The following is an 18868-nucleotide window of genomic DNA, read 5'->3' as shown; positions in this document are numbered from 1 at the left end:
CCACCACCTTTTAAAAGTAGGAGTTTTTCAATTTTCCTTCACTTTGCAATACAAAGTCTTGTTTTTTTACATTAAACGTTTTTACAAAGACCTCAAAAATATTATGTTCTTGTATGGTAGTTCTGCTTATCTAATTTTTTGTTTTGATATGATTCTTTAACAGAGAAAACCGCTCTTTAAGTATGTTTAATAAAAAATAATGAACAAAGCATGAACTTTCTCTACTCCATATCTAAGCATTGATTTTCCATCTAACATTGTCTTAGAGGAGTAGACTCATCCCTAGTCAACACATTCACATATTTGTCTATGCAAGAATAACAGTGTTTATCTAAATTTGTTCACCAAAAACTACGTCTTCCATTAATTTCATAAAGAAAGATTAGGCTTCTGTTAAGTTTCTCTTCTATGCATGAATTCATGCTAGGAGATGATGAAATAACAGTTTCCTATGGGGAATTTTCAAACACCAAAATTCCTCTAACTAGGAATACACTAGCTCCTTCCTTCCTCTCTGTCTTCTATAATTTTATTATTATTTCAGAAATTAGCTTATCCTCATAGGGGAAGATTTCCACAAACAATGAAAAGATTATCAAAACCATAAGAAAGTGAGTGTTACATAACAAATTAACCATCTCCTATACAACTCCCCGCATTCCACTTTTCCTGGTGGGTTGCAATTGTGAGAGTTCTGATTATCTGTTCAATTGCTACTGAAGCCTTTCACATTCTTTCCAACTAGAATTTAAATATAATTCAATTCAGAATTAAAGCTCCGGTACATTAACCACAGTTAGCTTCATTCAACTCTTCTATTTAGTCCAAAAGAAAAAAAAAAAGTCATTTAAAAAGTAACATACTCAGCTGCCTGTTTGTAATGTTTCAAGTCTTTCTTCAAATTTTTGTTCTCATTTTCTAAAAGCATATTCTGCGTGTAGACATCTGGAACATTCCCAATATCTCTAAGTTCAGTTACTCCCTTCTGTATTAACTCATACCTAGGATAAAATCAAACAAAAGGCTTAATGTTGTTTCTTTCTACTAAATTGGTTTAATTTATGTACAATTCAAAAAGTTAAGTCCTAGGGGATATTTATAGAAATGAGTTGTGGTATTACTTTTGTAAATTAAAATGTCAAAATTCATAATATATATTTAAAATTTAAAAAAAATAATTGCTAGGTACTAATATCATCATGGTACATAAACTATAACCGAACATCTCGTATGTTCCAGGCATTAATCTAGACACTAGTAAAATTAACAAAACAGTCCAAGTCCCCATCCATTCTAGTGTGGAGAGTGCTTATGTTCTATGAAATAAAATAAAGCAGGATCAGAGGGGGAGACTGAAGTGGAGAGTGATATGGGCATTTGTGCTATTTTATATAGGCTGAACACAGAAAGTATGACTGGCAAAGTGCTATCTGAGCAGAGAAATGAAAAAAATAAGGAACCAAGTCATGGGGATATGAAGGAGAGGAGCATTCTTGGTTGACAGAAAAGTAAATGTAAAGACCCTGAAAAAAGGAAGTGCATGACATGTACAATTAAAAGCAAAAAGCCTGTATATCTGGAGTATCTGGAGCTGGAGGAAGGGAGAGAGTGGTAAAAAATGGGTCAGGAAGACAGCAGGAAGCAGGAGAGAGGAATGTGGTTTTACCTGAATCAGACTGAAGCCATTGGAAGGCTTTGAGAAACAAGTGATACTGGTCAGATTTGCTTTAAAAGGATTAGTCTGTTGGAGGAAGGTGGGAGGGATAGGTAGATGGGTGACAGGTATTAAGGAGGGCACTTATGATGAGCATTGGGTGTTGTATGTAAGTGATGAATCACTAAATTCTACTCCAGAAACCAACATTACACTGTATGTTAATTACCTAAAATTAAAAAAAAAAGGGGGGGGGGCGCCCGGGTGGCTTAGTCGGTTAAGCGTCTGCCTTCGGCTCAGGTCATAATCCCAGGGTCCCAGGATCGAGTCCCACATGGGCTCCCTGCTCAGTGGGGAGCCTGCTTCTCCCTCTCCCTCTGCCTGCCACTCTGCCTGCTTGTGCTCTCTCTGTCAAATAAATAAACAAAACCTTTAAAAAAAAAAAAAAGAAACAAAACTTCAAAAAAAGATTAGTCTGGCATCTACTTGAAGAAACTGACTCTAGAGGAGCAAGAGTAGAATCAAAGAGACTAGTTTGGAGGCTGTTGCAGCAGTCCAAAAGAGAGAGAATGGTGGCATGAACAAAGTTGGTAGCAGCAGAGATTATGAGAAATAGGTACCTTTTGGACTTGCTGTAAAGGTGGAGCCAATGAAGATTTTCGTACGAATCATCTGCCAAGAGTTGGTTAATAAAAGAGGTCAAAGATGACTCCAAGGTTTCTGGTAGAACAGCCAGCCATTTACAAAGATGGGAATGAATGCAGTAGGAATTGGGTGGTTGGAGAAATTAAGGATTTGTTCAGTGCAATATATCTACCAGGTAATCAAGTGAAGATGAATACTGGGTATACATGTCCAGAGTTCAGGGAAAAGGTCAGGACTTGGAATTCAAATTGGGGAAGACTGGACAAGATCATCTAGGAAGTGAAGTAAAGAGAGAAGTGAAGTTCCTAGACTGTTTCAAGACTGGGAAGATAAGGAAATACTACCAAATAGAGACTAAGAATGAGAGGGGATAGGGAAGTTGTCAGTGAATATGAGAGCACTGTGGCTCAAGAACCAAGTAAATAAAGTGTTCCAAAAAGGAAGAAATGAACAACAGTGATAAATGCTGCATACAGGATGAACAGGAGGAGTACTAAGGATCAGTCGCTGAATTTGGCAATGTGCAGCACTGAAAAAACTTTTAGTAGAGTCATGGAGATGATAGTGTCATCAGAGTAGGTATAAGAGTAGGACATAAGGAAGTGGCAACATACTCTTTCAAGGCGACATGATAAAGTGGAGCCTAGGAAATCTAAGATGAACTTAAAAGAGGATGTGGCATTCAGGGTGCTTTTTTTGTCTTCTACTTTTTTAAAATATATGAAATATTGTACATCTGTATGCTTATGGGAATGATCCAGCAGAGAGAGAAAAAGCTTAGAGTGCAGAAAAAGAGAGAGAGGGGACAATTGCGGAAGCAATGTCCTTGAGTAGGTAAGAGGAGCTGGGCTCCAGTAGACAACTGGAGGGTTGGCCTTAGATGACAGCATGCATGGCTCAGGCTCTGTGACACGTGAGGAGGAGGAGGCCGGAGAACAGAGGTGGCAGGTTAGTAGAGAGGGAGGCAGGAGTCACAGAACTTCCATTTTCTCAGTGAATTAAGAAGGAATATCAAAAAATCATTTACAGATTTGTAAATAATTATAATTTTAATGATATGTATATATTATATATAGCAATAAAACTACATAAAAAATAATACAAACATAGAAAAACATTTCAGTAAAGAAGTTATTAACAAAGAAATCCCTACAGAGTTTGCCATAGAGGAGCTAAACATTTCTTTAAAAATGTTTAATTATCAGCATTTTCATACTATAAATCTTAATTTTATTAATATATTACACATTAATATTCATATGGTTGTGTGTTATATATCTTATCTGATATTAAAAAAAAACACAGCAAGACAAGCTCTGTGAAATATCCAAAAAGTTAAGAAAATGGAATCAATATTAAGTAATATTTGCCACAATTTATAAAACAAATAAACATTTAATCATAAATTCACTATTATATTCATATTTAGAATGTGATTTATACTTATCTCAGAAGAGAAGATGTAAGGATCGATTAAAGTATTAGACCATAAAGTTCTTCTGACCATAAAATTGGTTTTCAGCAACTTGCCTTATTTAAGAAAAAAATCACTAAAGAAATTATTTTGATAAGAAAAAAAGTGATATGTAGTCCCTGTCTAAATTAAATGCTATGTAAATAAACTAATATGTGGTAAAATAAATACAAATCAAGCATAATACAACATATCACATACTATATCACATATATCTGAGGATATTCAAAAATAATTTATCAAGAAAAATTTCTGTAATCTATGTAAAAATATCAAAGATGACTTCAAACTCACTAAAACTATTCTAATACTATTAGATAATTAGGAATCAATCTACAAACTCCAGAAATACATTAACACATTTCTCAGTAAAACCAGCATTTTCTACATAAGATTTTTTGGTTTTGTTTCATGTGTGTGTGTGTTAAAGAAATATCCTGGCCTTTTTATTTCTTCCTCTTTATTCACTCACACTTAGAATAAGACTGAAAAGTGTTCAAATGGGAAAAAGATTGTTACATAACTATTAGGAACAGGAAATAAAATTTACTACCAACAGACCAGCCAATAAAATTATTGCCAATAAAATTACATTAATGGTATTCATAGTTACCATAAGGTCCATAAACTACTTAGAATTATATAGGAACAGAAAATACACATATTTCAGGGAGGAAGTACAAAGGCTTTCATAATATTTGTTTATATACCAAAAGAGTTTAGGGCCCACTGTCACAAATGACAAATAGCATGAGAGATTTTCAGTAAACACATCAATAGCATCATAAGAGTAAGGGTTATTTTTCCTTCCTGATGGCACCCAAGGCATAGGATATAAAAGGCAGAAAAATAATCTCCTAGATAATAACAAATATCAAATGAGAATTTTTCCTCCATGTTTTCAGGGACAGTTAGGGAAAATGCTTCACCAACAAAGACAAAATTCCGTTAGCTACTGTTAACCCACAGTGCAGACTTTTTTATGGTTCATAGAAAAAATTCCTACTACATTCACACACACACACAAAATCTTTTTCTATTTTTTTTTTTTGGAAATGGACAGAAAATAGAATTTGAAAAAAAAAGCTTTCTGGGCTATATGGTCTCCACTGTGACTGACTAACTTTGCTGTTATAGCATGAAAGCAGCACAGACAATACCTAAAAGAAAGATTATGGCTATGTGCCAACAAAATTTTATTTATAAAACAGAGGCAGACCAGACTTGTTTGCTGACCTTAGATTTAAAGAATTTACTGCAATTACTGTTTGAAGATTGAAAGACAACAAGTCCAATTTTAATGCCCAGGTTTTTTGGTTACTTTGAGGTTTTTGTTTTACAAATTAACAATGGGGAAAACTTATTTGTCAACTTTTGTAAGATTAAATGAATTCGTAGCAATGAATACTATAAATGTTTTTCTCCATAATAAAAAATGATAAAAAATATATTTGATATTCCTACTGTCCTACTATGCAGAATAAGCAAAGCTTTTGGATCAAAGTAAAAAATGTTTCATGTGAAATAAAAATATTCAATACTGTGTAATCTTATTAAAAACAGTTTGTAAGTTTATAACAAGCTGGCAGCTAGGGATAAGGATACAATTATTTGAACCACAGTATTACTAAACCCATGTCATAAAGAGATAGATGAATTTTACTTTAAAATTATTGTAATATACTAAGTGGCATGCTTATATAGGGGTTCCATAAGTCCTAATACCATTGTAGTTTCCTGAAATTTCATCTCAATTCAAACTGCTAAATCTAAAAGGATAACATGATACAACAAGCACTTAATTGTTAAGAGTATACTTGGTTCCAGATTTCTCAATGGGATGATCACTTCACACTTTGGGCTGGACAAACATGTGAGTACTAGTCCTAACACCCCTACTTAGAAGAAAAAAGGAACTGAGCCACATTAATTTTTCATTTCATTAGTAATGTAAATTAATCATCTACCTACTTTTACAAAAATGTATTTTCTAATACATTTGTAATTATTTCTTAGGGACATTTTTATAAAAATCATTCACGCAATTTCCAAATTTCCAAATTTAATAGGAACACTATTATTTTACTACCATCAAACTTGTTCTTTTTTCCTAAACTGTATTAATGAAAAACGGTTCTCTTCATTAAATTTATTAACTTTAGATATGCAATTTAAAGTAATAAAACTGATTTCTTCTATGTACATGGTCTCGGTAGATGAGAACCAAAAGAAGCAGCAAATAAAAATTACATCACAGTCGGGTTAGTAGAAATTACAAATTGCTCCTTATATTTAAAATTAGGATTTAGTCCCAAAACACTACAAACATCTTTCTGTATCATAGTATTCCCTTCCCATGATATGGAATGGCTTTTAAAATGGCTCAAACATGTTTTTATATCCAATTATTTAATAATATTTCATTAAAGAATGTTGGGCCTCTGAAAACATGTATGGTGACATTACTACCATTGTAAAGGAATAAAGACAGCGTGCCTGCTGATTTTCATAACCAATAAGTTATTAAAATTTTCAATTATAACAAGAAAATCTGTGTTTAGGCATCATTTGAAAATATAATTCTGCTTATTTCTCTTTTTTTTTAAGATTTTATTTATTTATTTGACAGAGAGAGAGACAGCGAGAGAGGGAATATAAGCAGGGAGAGTGGGAGAGGGAGAAGCAGGCTTCCCACTGAGCAGGGAGCCCGATGCGGGGCTTGATCCCAGAACCCTGGGACCATGACCTGAGCCGAAGGCAGACGCTTAACCACTGAGCCACCCAGGCACCCCAATTCTGCTTATTTCTAAATGAAGAAATATTTATAGAAAAAGAATCAATCAGTTGTGTGAGTAGGGAAAGGCAGGCCATTACACTAGAAGTAAAACAAATGAAGTAGTAATCTTGGTAGGATGTCTTAATGCAGGAAATATTACCCTTAATAATTATGCAGAATATATTAGAAAAACATTTCATAAAAGAGCTTTGTATTATATAATCCTGGGAGATATTCCATTTTCTTGATTTTTGAAAATCACTCAAATTTGAATATTTAGGAAGGATTTTTAATAAAAACTTCTTTTACATTGATATCTTAATTATGTGAGAGAGAGAGAGAGAGAGAGACTGTGTGTGTGTGTGGTAGTTCCAGTGATAGGGATGGGAAAGGCTTCCATCCATTTCATCCATTTTGTATAAGCTGAGCAACTTCAAGTCCTTTAAGACAGTTAAAAGTGTACATGTTAGCATCCCTAGGTAACTATTTATCCAAATAATTGTTTACCATTCAGACTGAAAGCAATCGAGAGTTCTGGTCATTCCCATCTTGATTAGGAAATTGCAGAGAAAGTCTTCTATCACTTCAGGTGTTGGTTGCTTTGAAGGAAGGACTGTTTTCTGTTCCTGAAATTTAAATGTGCAATTATTTATTTTGAAAATATAAAATCATCACTAAGCTTTGATTACTGGTACAAATAAGCTGTTCGTTTATTCATTCACTTGTTCATTTTTTCATCTATTTTCGTTGAGTGTTATGTTCCAGGGACTATTTTAATCACTAGGGATAAAGCAGTAATGAATTTATACACTAGATAAGACTCGGTCTTCATATCTAATAGTCAAGTAGATGGAGAAAGAAAATGAATAACTAAATTAAAAATATACAATATGGCAGATGGTACTAAGTGCCTGGGAGAAAAAAAGCAGAGGATTGAAGGGAGAGAGAGCCAAATGTAGGGCAGATATGTGTGTGGAGGTGGGCTGCTATATATATAGGATAATGAAGGAAGATTTCACTGATAAAGTGGAATCTGAGCATAAATCTACAGAAAGAATCATGTTTCAGTTATAGCATCAGCAAATTCAAAGACCCTGATGCAAGAGTGTGACTAGATTATCTAAAGAACAATAAGGTCAGCTTGTCCTTTCAATAGCATAGAACACATTAAAAAAAAAGAAAAAAAAGTATGGACCTTTAAATTCTTTCAATTATTATCATTATAAAAAGAAATATAATGAATTTTGGTGCCTTGAGCTTTAGAAACACTATGATACAGAAGAATTATGTGCTTTCTTCTATGCTATGGAGTGGCTTATCTACCATTTCATAATGGAAGTAAGTCTATTAGCTATATCAGGGGTCAGCTAACTGTGTAAATAAAGTTTATTACAACACAGCCATGCCCATTTGCTTACATATTGTCTATGGCTGCTTTCATACTACATGAGAGAAGTGAGTTGAAACAGACATCTTATGGTCTTCAAAATCTAAAATATTTACTATATGACCCCAGAGAACAAGTTTGCAGACCCCTGAACAAGGAAAGTGGAGATATTTCAGCAAGTGAGATATGAAATTAGGACAGCCATAAAACTACCATAAGTCAATGTATAAAATAAGTCAAATAATGGGTAGACACTTAAAAATATAAAAGCATCATTGTTTCCAGAGTGCATCCATTTTCTTCTCATTGGCAAGAACTTACCAATCTAACTGCTGATCGTTTAGACAGACAGATCTATTTTCATATATGGAAACTCAACAGCAGACTTTCTTTCCTCCTTCCACTTCTTAACATGGTAATGGTTACAGACCAGGTAAATGTTACATACCTGGTAATAGTTACATAGAAATGCAGTAAGGAAAGAATCTCTTTTGCCCTAAAAAGTTCTTTTCAAAAGTGCTATACATAATTTAATGCTGATCTTAATTACTAGTAGCTGCTACAACATTCAAAACAATGATCAGATGAAGCAAATTTGGGAGGCTACCGAAATTTCCTGACAAATGACTAGGGTTTTAAAATAAATTTTAACCCTCAAGCAGGATAATTTGGAATAGCTTCCCTAAGGTCATTTAATTTTAAAGATTTTTATTTATTTATTTGTCAGAGAGTGGGGCGGAGAGAGAGAGAGAGGCAGGCAAAGGGAGAAGCAGGCTCCCCACTGAGCAAGGAGCCCAATGTGGGACTCGATCCCAGGACCCTGGGATCATGACCTGAGCTGAAGGCAGACGCTTAACTGACTGAGCCACCCAGGCGTCCCTCCTAAGGTCATCTTAAAAGATTATATAACAAGGGCGCCTGGGTGGCTCAGTTGGTTAAGCGACTGCCTTCGGCTCAGGTCCTGATCCTGGAGTCCTGGGATCGAGTCCCACATTGGGCTCCCTGCTCAGCGGGGAGTCTGCTTCTCCCTCTGACCCTCCCCCCTCTCATGTGCTCTCTCTCTCTCATTCTCTCTCTCTCTCTCAAATAAATAAATAAAATCTTAAAAAAAAAAAAAAAGATTATATAACAATGTTGATTATGTGCAGGACCCTATATCAAACATGGAAGATGCCAGGGTAGCAGAATACAGCATCCCCGCCTTCAAGTCTGAATTATGGTGGAAGATTATGTATAATTGCTTGATAAGGGTATAATATGGCTGAAAGTAAATATTCATTACACAATAATAAATGCTACCTTGGCATTTTTGGTCAATAAATTTGAATATGATATTTAGAATGAGATGGATGATAGTTGAAGGAATTGGGAATACAGGAGGAAAAGGAGGACAGAGAGACTGTACTTTTTTTTTTTCCTTTTATTTAATGTGTTACAAAACATTTTAATATCTGTATCCAATAACAAATTCTGTACATTAGCGTTAAAAATCCTTGGTTTAATATCCAGTGAGATTAAATAGGCAGAGTTCTGAAGGAAGGTGTCATTTGTTGTGAAGTTATGTAAGAGTAACCATGATGTAGAAAATGACAATCCAAAAAAGAATAAATATGACTACTTACTTAAAGTGAAGGTGTACGTACCCCTTCGGATCACTACATTTGTATCTTTGGGGTAACAAACTGAGGGTTCTAGAGGGGAGGGGGTGGGAGGATGGGTTACCTGGTGATGGGTATTAAAGAGGGCACCTATCGAATGGAGCACTGGGTGTTATACACCAACAATGAATCATGGAACACTACATCAAAAACTAATGATGTATGGTGATTAACATACTAAAACAAAAAAAATTTTTTTAAATAAATAAAGTGAAGGTGTAATGATAAAGACACAGAAGAGAAAAAGGCATAACAAGTGATAGGACAGCATTTAGTATGTAAAACTTAAGTCTCACTGCTAAACTATAGATTGTGTTCAAACTACACAAACAACAGGTTGTGTTCAATTCTCACCAAAATCTGAATATCTGTAGCCTGTTCCTGGACCATCTGAATTGCTTTTGCTAGATCTTCTTCACCTTCTGGAATGCTAAAATTGTCATCTGATATCTAAATCAAAGAGAAAAAGGACAGGAAGAGCAAGCAGGAATATAAAAACACCTTACTTCATTTCAGAAATAATTTTTCTCACAAAACGATGGACCAAAAATTACACCTTATGTAAGACACCATGTTATTCTGAAGTTCTGTGACAAATGAATCACTAACAAGCAGGAGGCTTTCTGACTTCCTTGTAAACATCACTCAATGTCACCTCTGATAAACTCGAGATCAGCTTATGGGTATTAGCTTTTACGTATAAAGACAAAGGTAGTCTAACAACTCTGCTGAGAAAAAATGTAAGGCCACTTCTTTTTCATAAATACTAGCAACTGCCAATCTCTAGTTTATTAAAAAAAATAAAATAAAACTCACTGCCTAGATGTTAGGCTCTTGGAAGAATGCAATTGACTAATTATGACATTAATGATAGTTAACACTTAGCATGTGCTTCTTATGTGCTGATCAGTACTATGCCTTTTATCTGAACCCTTCCAGTAATTTCATGTGACACATATTCATATTATCTCTATTTTACTACTACTAATAAAAAGTTTATCTACTGTTTGTTCTGTCTTTTACTTGCCCAGGCCACAAACTTCCTGGCTTGCTTCCACAGTTGTACTTACTATGTCTGTCATCTAGGAGCGACTCTATGCACCAAGTCTCGGAAGTAATGATAGGTCCCATCTGAACAGTGAATTAAAGGGAAGATTTAAGACAGGAACTACACTACACAGAATTATAGTTAAGCTGAAAGGAAGCATGGGATCTGAGTTGCAGCCAGTAGTGGGACTCTAGGAAACCCATCCAAGAGCAAAATGGATATTAGGGAATGCCTGCTGGACAGAGATGACAGTCTATAGTAAGGATCTACAAAGCAAGGGAGAAGGAGCTAACTTTGAAGCACAACTAACAGGAAAACCAAAAGAGCCAGATGCCTTAACCAATCCAAACTTTCAAATAGAACTTTCACATTTCACTCTTAAATAGCTGATATTAGGTAATTCAGTTGAAAAACTAGCATCTCTTAAGGAAAACAAAAAATAAAATAAAAGGAATGTTTCATGAGAATGACTAGTGCATTTACAGACTAAATACCTAAAATGAAAAAATTACCTCTTCATATTCATAATCATCTTCAGATGCTTCAGTTATGGTGACCTCTGAAATCTTGTCAAGTGTCAATCTCAAGATATATGGAAAAAATGATTTATTTAAAATTGATTTGATGTTAAAATTCAGTATCAGATCCATTTATCTTACCAAGTTGGTAAATGTAATTTAAACTGTTTTTAAAATTTCTCTTCCCCATACAACCTACAAATATAGATACTTTAAAACAAAATATTTTTCATTATTATTTTTAAATTATTGTTCTACATAACCCAAACCCATGAAAAACTACCTTCCCATATGTCTATTTACTATCTAATGATTTCCAATTCGATTCTAAGGCTTACAAAAATGTACATGGTATAATAAGATAACATAAATTAGAAAGAGATAAGAAAAATGATGGACAGGAAAACTATGGCAGTAAGTTTTTTAAATCTATCTCAAACTAAGTTAATTTCCCAGAGCTCCTAGTCATGCACAGTGCACTCTGACTTCTTTATTTAAAGTACAATGACTTTTTCAAAAGCACACCAGTATTTAAATGTAAGCAAAAAACATATTTCAATGTTTTCATAATAAAAGTTACTTTAATCTCTACTGTTTTATTATATACTTCAATTTTAAAATTAAATTTTGTTCTCGGGAAAGGAAGCCTAATTTTTAAGCAAATGTAAACTATACAGTAATCATAATTCAGTAGTTCATAAATTACCAAGAAATAAGCATTAAAATACCAGTGGAAATGACTCTAATAAAAAATTCTAACAGCACTGCTGTAAGACTTTCAAAAATTACAAGTTACTTTAATTACAAATGAAAACTTCAAGATAGCATTTAATTTTGAAAGAAATCACAACACACACCAATAACATTATTTTGTTGGCTGGTAGATTTACATTTTTTTCCTAATGTACACACGTGACTATGCCAAGTTCAAAATGTATGAAATTAAATACTTTAACATACAGTAATGGTTATGAAAATCAAAGATGAGATTAGCCTAGCTTTCATCTTGCTGCTGGTTATGAGAAATCCTCTTCCAAGAGCTAACTAAAAGCTTATATAACAACTTATGCTATTTGTAGTATGAACTGATATTACTTACAAAGTATTTAATAAAACCAAGGCACTGTCCTTAAGGGCTTTACATGATGAATCAACTCATTTCATCTTCATCCTACCTACAAGCTATTATCATCTCCATTTTGTAGATCAGGACTCACAGGCACAAGGTCACACAGCTAGGACATAACACAGTTGGGAATCAACCCTAGAAGTTAGGTTTCACGATGCTATACCTAAACCTCTCGTTATTCCATGTTCGTTTTCTATAACTATGTAAACACTTGAAGTGTTTGCCAATTATCTTGCACACAGTTCTAAACCTCTAAAAGATAGGTTAGGCAGTCTTGTTACTCAGGTCCATCATAAGCCGTTAAGTCTTCACTGTTTGCTTTATCCACTTGAGGAGACATTTAAGCCTAGTTCAGTTATGACCAATCCTTAGGAACCTGACACCGTCAAACAAGAGTGTATCTCCCAAAAATATGGTGAAAACTAATTTAAGCTCAAAAAAATAACTAGTTAATTTAACTAATTAAACAGCTAATTAAAATAACTAATTAAATGACTAATTAAAAACTACTGTGGTAGATTAAACTACTCCAGAAATAAAAAGTTGCATACCTGCAGCTGATCCTATAACTTTGAACTTACCCATACTGGGTACCAGGACTGAGTAACTACCTATATTACTTAATTACTGCTATGGAACACTTTCCAATAGCATTGGCCTCACCTCACTCTCCTTCAATTCCTTGCCAGCAGTCTTCTGAGAGACCATGAGGCTTCCACTAATAGTCTGTTCAAGATATTTTAGCTTTCACCACTTTTCAGGTACCAAAATCTGTACTTTTTATTACTGTTGCATAACCAACTCCCCAAAACTTAAGGCTTAACAATAAGCATCCATTATCTCATGGTATCCATGGTCAAAAATTCAGTAGCGACTTAGCTTGTGTATTTTGATCTGGGGTCTCTCTTGAGGCCTCAGTCAAGATGGCAGCCAAGGCTGCAGTCTTCTGAAGGCTCAACTGAGGGAAGAGGATCCATTTCAAAGATGGCTCTAACATTGTTGGCTGAAGGTTTCAATTCCTTCCCATGTGGGTTTCTCTATAAGCCTCTTAAGCATTCTCAAGATATAGTGGCTAAGCTACCCCCAGAATAAGAAATACAAGAAAACAAAGTGGAAGCCACAATATCTTTTATGACCAAGTCACACATCATCATTTATTCACTATCCTATTGGTTACGTAAGTCAACCCTCTTCAATACATAAGGGAACTATACAGGAGCATGAGGACCAGGATGTGGAGATCACCGGGCATCATTTTGAAAGCTGGCTATCATAATACCTTAAGGGGTTTCAGGAGTATTAGAAGAGTTAACGTAAGTAAATCATTTAGAATGGTGCCTGGCTTATAGTTAATGCTATGCAAGTATTTGTTATTATTTTCCTTTTCTAGAAAGAGATGAGTACCTATGGAGAAGTCTCATTAAGTCTCTCATGGCCCAGTTCCCCCATGCATTAAGATGAATGGATTAATAAAATACATTCTAAATCTTCCTCCTTTCTAAATATATATTTTTCTGATACATTTCACTTAATTAGATAAAATTTCCTGAGGTTTAGCTACAGGAAATCGGTCTCTTCTTTTACGGAAAGGAATGCCCTCTTCTGCATGACAGTTACTAAAACTTGATTTTGTAAGAAATCACTTGTCTTTAAGTCTCCAGAAAAGCAATGCCATCCTTCATCACTGCTCATACCATAATAAATTTTACAAGAAGTAAATATACTAAAATCATTTGGATAGACTTTAAAATTGTAAATAAGCCAACTGATAAGATTAACATGAGGAAGAAACATCAAAGCATAGGTTGTTAAACATGGCAATATATAGAAGATAAAAGTGATTTGTCCTCAAAGCTTTGCAAATATCAAACTTGCCACACTGCTACCCAGAAAATACTTGAGGCAACAGCTTCAAACCCTAATAATATATTCTGTTTCCCCAAAATCAAAAAGAATGAAAAAATATCATTTTATAAAGCTTAAAAAGTATTGTCATATGGATTACTATCATATTTATTCTCACAACAATCTGTGAGACTGAATAACACAGATACAGTCATTTCTAAAACTAAAAAAAAAAAAAAGAAAATGAAAGAGGGAGATTAAGAAATTTGCCAAAAATCATATACCTATTAATGACAAAGACAAGTTTCTGGAATAAAAAATCAGGAATTTTCTACAATATCGTATTTCTACAGTTTCTACACTGTTCTACAGTAACACAAAAAGAATGTGCAATTCTACCAAAATCCTAGGCAATGAACCCTCACTTATTTTCCAAACTCTCAAGTGTTATATTACCAACAGCTAAATCAAATCATTTCCATAGCTCAATTTGAAGACCCTAAAGGAGGGAGAGGTATAAAAGAGCTACAGGGCTACAGACCCAAAGATAAAATCAGCCAAGGGCAATAGATTAATGAGACAAAAGGTCAGGAAGAGGACAGACATCCAAAATAGGAACCACTATTTTCCTTGATTGGTATTTTCAGTATCCACAAAAATGATTTGTACAGAAAATCTTCCCAGGAGCAACTGAGTTGAAATGTGATGTTGCAGTGTTACTGAAGAAATAAATGTACTTTGGCAAGTATGTTTGTATGCATCTGTCTATCTGGCTTAGCTGGCTAACAACACATGGACAAATGCACAGGTGAATCCCCAAATGACTGTACGGCAGTTTACAAATACACATATAGTACAAAATATAAAAATAAGTAAATATGAAAATTAAAAGAGAAAGAAAAAGAAGAGAAATACGACAAAGGTAAAGCTGCAGTACATGCCATAAAGTCTCATGAACTTTGTCAAACATAAGCCACAGGTTTGACCCAAAGCTTCCCAGCAGTCAGGGTAAAGAGGGGAATGTAATCAGATACCAATTCAGTCTCCATCCAATGAAAACAGATGAGTCTCTCAGCAGATGTATACCAATTTCTGGTTCTGAAGCCTGAGAGAAATTACACTCTTCAGTTCTCATAAAGAGAACACTGTGGAGTATACAGATATTGATTCCCTTGGCCCTTGGGACAGCCAGAAAGACTGAGTGAAGCAAGATCTGATGAACACTATGTGTAAAAAAGGTTGGAAAGCACTGCTCTAAAGCAGTGTTGCCAGCACAGGAATAAGCAATTGACCAAGAATTGCTTGAATGATAAAAACCCTTCACTCTCTTTTTTTTTTCACTTTTTTTTATTATGTTATGTTAATGACCATACATTACATCATTAGTTTTTGATGTAGTGTTCCATGATTCATTGTTTGCACTCTCATTCTACTTTTACTGGACAACTTTCTCATGTGTAATCGAATCTCTTAGGTGATCCTATTCTCCAGGAAACGTCCATACAATTAAGCTGGTCCCAGTTCTCAGGCAAAGCGATTTTTTTCCATTGTAGAATAAGCCAGAATTCTGGCTTAAAATCAGTTTGCTAATGCCAACCTGATTCTGAGCCCTTATAAAACTCCCTTCTTATTATCTGCCTATTATTCCTTCAAAGAACATTGTTGAACTCCATTTCCAAAATTCATTTTTTCCATCCTTTCTATTCCCTTCAGATATAGTTATTGCCTTTCAGCCTGTTTGAGGTTAACTTGACATTTAAAATTGTGCCTGGTTTTCTAGTTTGCCCTTGCCCAGGGTACAGTCTGGGATTCCCCTTTCTGCCTGACCTCCAGCCACAGCCCATAGCAGCACCTGCTTCTAGGCCAGCTTCCTTATCCTTGAGTCAGAGCCTACACTCAGACCAAGGGTCTCACTCCACATCTCCACTTGCTCCAGAAGAAAGTAGGACTGTGATTTTGCATACAATGAATCCGTTCCCTGGCACTTGGTCACCATGGGTGAACTAATTGGTAGTTTCTGCACTAGCAGAATTTGTACCATTTCCTGACCTTGTAGATCCTATCAGAAAATAGGCCAATATACATCCACACTGAAACTGCCAGGAAACTCTAAATCTATCACAGCACCACAGAAGACACAACTGCAAGAAGCCTCAGAGAAGCATTTCAGCTGGCGTAATGGAGCCGAGCTTGAGGTCACAGTTGATCCATCAGGGTCACAAACAAGGTTCTGCAAATGGACCAGAGACAGGAAGCTATGAGCAATTTTCAGATGTGAGCACCACACAAAGTTCCTCACACACTGGTCTCTTCCACTGCTACACTGGAGGTAGTGATCACTGCCAGCAGCAGCATCTTTATAAAGAACTGGAGTGAAACATATAGCTAATTATATTTTACATGATTTCCCAAAGCTACTATAGACAGAAATCGCTCTCTAATCTTGCCATCACTTCAGAGCTGATACACACAGAGGCGATCTAAAATCTAGCCTGGATCCTCCATAATCAACATTTTACAATTACTAAGTTAAAATAAAAGTACTGTAAATAGCAAACATCACAGTCAGGGTTCCCTTTCTTAGGAATGCCAGTTTCAATAATGGAAGTTAACTGAATAATATATACCAGAGATGGCAAATAACTGGCACACTTGCTTCCACTTCCCCCATCGTCTGTTTTCTGCAGTCTTTCCCACTAAGTCTTCAGGAGGTTTCAGAACTTTTATTAACACCACATACCAGAGAGTCACTATCAATTCAACAGACTCCGCAAGAGTGGAAATTTATTGACTACTCCTGCCCCAGACACCACTGCCATCTTCGGCCTCAGAAGCTGGAAAATAACCTTTTTTCAAAGGTTTTTTCAAGTTTTTTCAAGTTTCAAGTTTCAAGTCTCATTGTTCTCATAGTGGGTGGTGGTTTAAGTTCTTCCAACTTCTAAGCCAGGAGATCCAAAGATATGAGCTCTACATATTATACCTCTTATCTGAAAATATAAAGGCTGGTAGTTAAGAAACTCGCCTACAGTCTTGTTATTTCAATTATATTCCTTAGACCAGCAGCACCTGCAGCCCCTGGGAGCTTGTTAGCAATGCAGAGTCAGCCCTGACTGGGACTTACTGAATTAGAGTCTTCTTTTAAACATCCATATTCTTTGATTCATATGCACATTAAAGTTTGCCTAGACTAGAGGACACACAACAAAATACAATTTTTTCTTTCATGCAGGTAAAATTCAGCACTCCAGGTTTAGTAACATGTTTTTTGGTCTAGATTCTACATTCAGACTGTCTATCCTTTTATGTGAATATATGTAGGCTGCAACTAAGCACCAGGGGCAAATTCATTTTTCCAATGATAATAAGAAATAGATGACCTGAGTACATAATGATTATTAAGGCTTTTAAAAATATCTTCTCACATGATACTATAAACATTCCAGAGAAGTAATATAACATGGGGAAAAAAATCACTAAATGTTAAAAATAATAAATAGAATTTTAAATGACAAAAATTCAATTTTTTAAAGATTTTATTTATTTTTTTGACAGAGAGAGAGATCACAAGCAGGCAGAGAGGCAGGCAGAGAGAGAGGGGGAAGCAGGCTCCCCACTGAGTGGAGAGCTCGACGAGGGGCTCGATCCCAGGCCCCAAGATCATGACCCAAGCCAAAGGCAGACGCTAAACCGACTGAGCCACCCAGGTGCCTGACAAAAATTCAATTTTAATTAAACAAAGTGATTAGTGAACACTACTATTGCAATGAAAGATTGTCTAGGATGTCATTTTAAGAAAACAAGCATGCATCTTATTACATGGGCTATCTAAGTATGATCACCATATTTCAAGGGACTAGTGGAATCTTTAATTTTGCATTTTCATAAACAATTGACTTTGGGACTGCATCCAGAGTTGATTAGCTTCAAAGGACTGGCTTAAACTCACTCAACCCTCAGGAATTGCTGTTGGGGCCAAAGGAGGCCTTTTCAGTGGCCAGCAAACTTATGTCCATGATCTAATTAGCCAAATTCTTAATGTTGGAATGCCTTGAAAGATAAAATAATCAAAATCTAGTTAGGGGAACAGAGAATCAGTGTAAAACGAGGTATATAATAAAAACAATACTTTGCGGGGGGCCCTTGAGTCCTAGAGTCCATTTAGTCCATTATTCTTCCTTGAACAAGTCTTTCGACAAATAGCAACCAAATCAATTAAGAATTAGCTTTCTTAGTACAATTCATTCCAGCCTGCATCTCCCAGTTAGACTGAGCATTCCGAAATGTCCACAGCCACACATTAACTGCAGTTCCTACTGCAACTGAAAACCTTACCCAAGTAGTACTGATTTCTAATACAGAAATCATTCACAAAAGACAACCAACCTTTACAAACACTTGACCCTTTACACATAGTTAAAACCTAGCCTTACATTTTACAATGTTGCAAATATCTTTCTAATGAAGAGTTCTCCAGAGAACTCATATACTCTGTAAATATATTTCTTAAAGGCTCTGGAGATAGCTAGGAAAGGAACTACATACATGTGTGTTTGTATCTTGCCTCCTGGAAGTTTAAAACATAAAAGCAAAGGTATCCTGAACTGCTTCAGAAGAGAAACAGATAACTCCTACCTTTACAGATAGTAGGTTACAAAGGGACGTTGCAGGGTTAAGAATTCTTTTCTAAATTCATAATGGGGCCTTTACTAATGAAACCATCCCCCTCATGGTAGA

General features: G+C 35.2%; 1 protein-coding gene across 1 annotated transcript in view; it reads right to left on the bottom strand.

The window, feature by feature from the left end:
* Positions 1-18868, bottom strand: part of SPAG16 (sperm associated antigen 16) — a 969696-nt gene that overhangs the window by 948458 nt on the left and 2370 nt on the right. Inside the window, exons 2-5 of the mRNA XM_021702750.1 lie at positions 11155-11201; positions 9949-10044; positions 7057-7175; positions 864-1001 (exon numbers count right to left, since the gene is read on the bottom strand). Coding sequence (XP_021558425.1) covers positions 864-1001; positions 7057-7175; positions 9949-10044; positions 11155-11201 — 400 coding nt within the window. The remainder of the gene's footprint in view (positions 1-863; positions 1002-7056; positions 7176-9948; positions 10045-11154; positions 11202-18868) is intronic.

Source organism: Neomonachus schauinslandi, chromosome 3 (assembly GCF_002201575.2).
Source record: "Neomonachus schauinslandi chromosome 3, ASM220157v2, whole genome shotgun sequence".
In the NCBI taxonomy this organism is placed as follows: domain Eukaryota; kingdom Metazoa; phylum Chordata; class Mammalia; order Carnivora; family Phocidae; genus Neomonachus; species Neomonachus schauinslandi.
The sequence above is the reverse complement of the archived record's forward strand: the minus strand, read 5'-3'. Positions and strand labels throughout refer to the sequence as shown.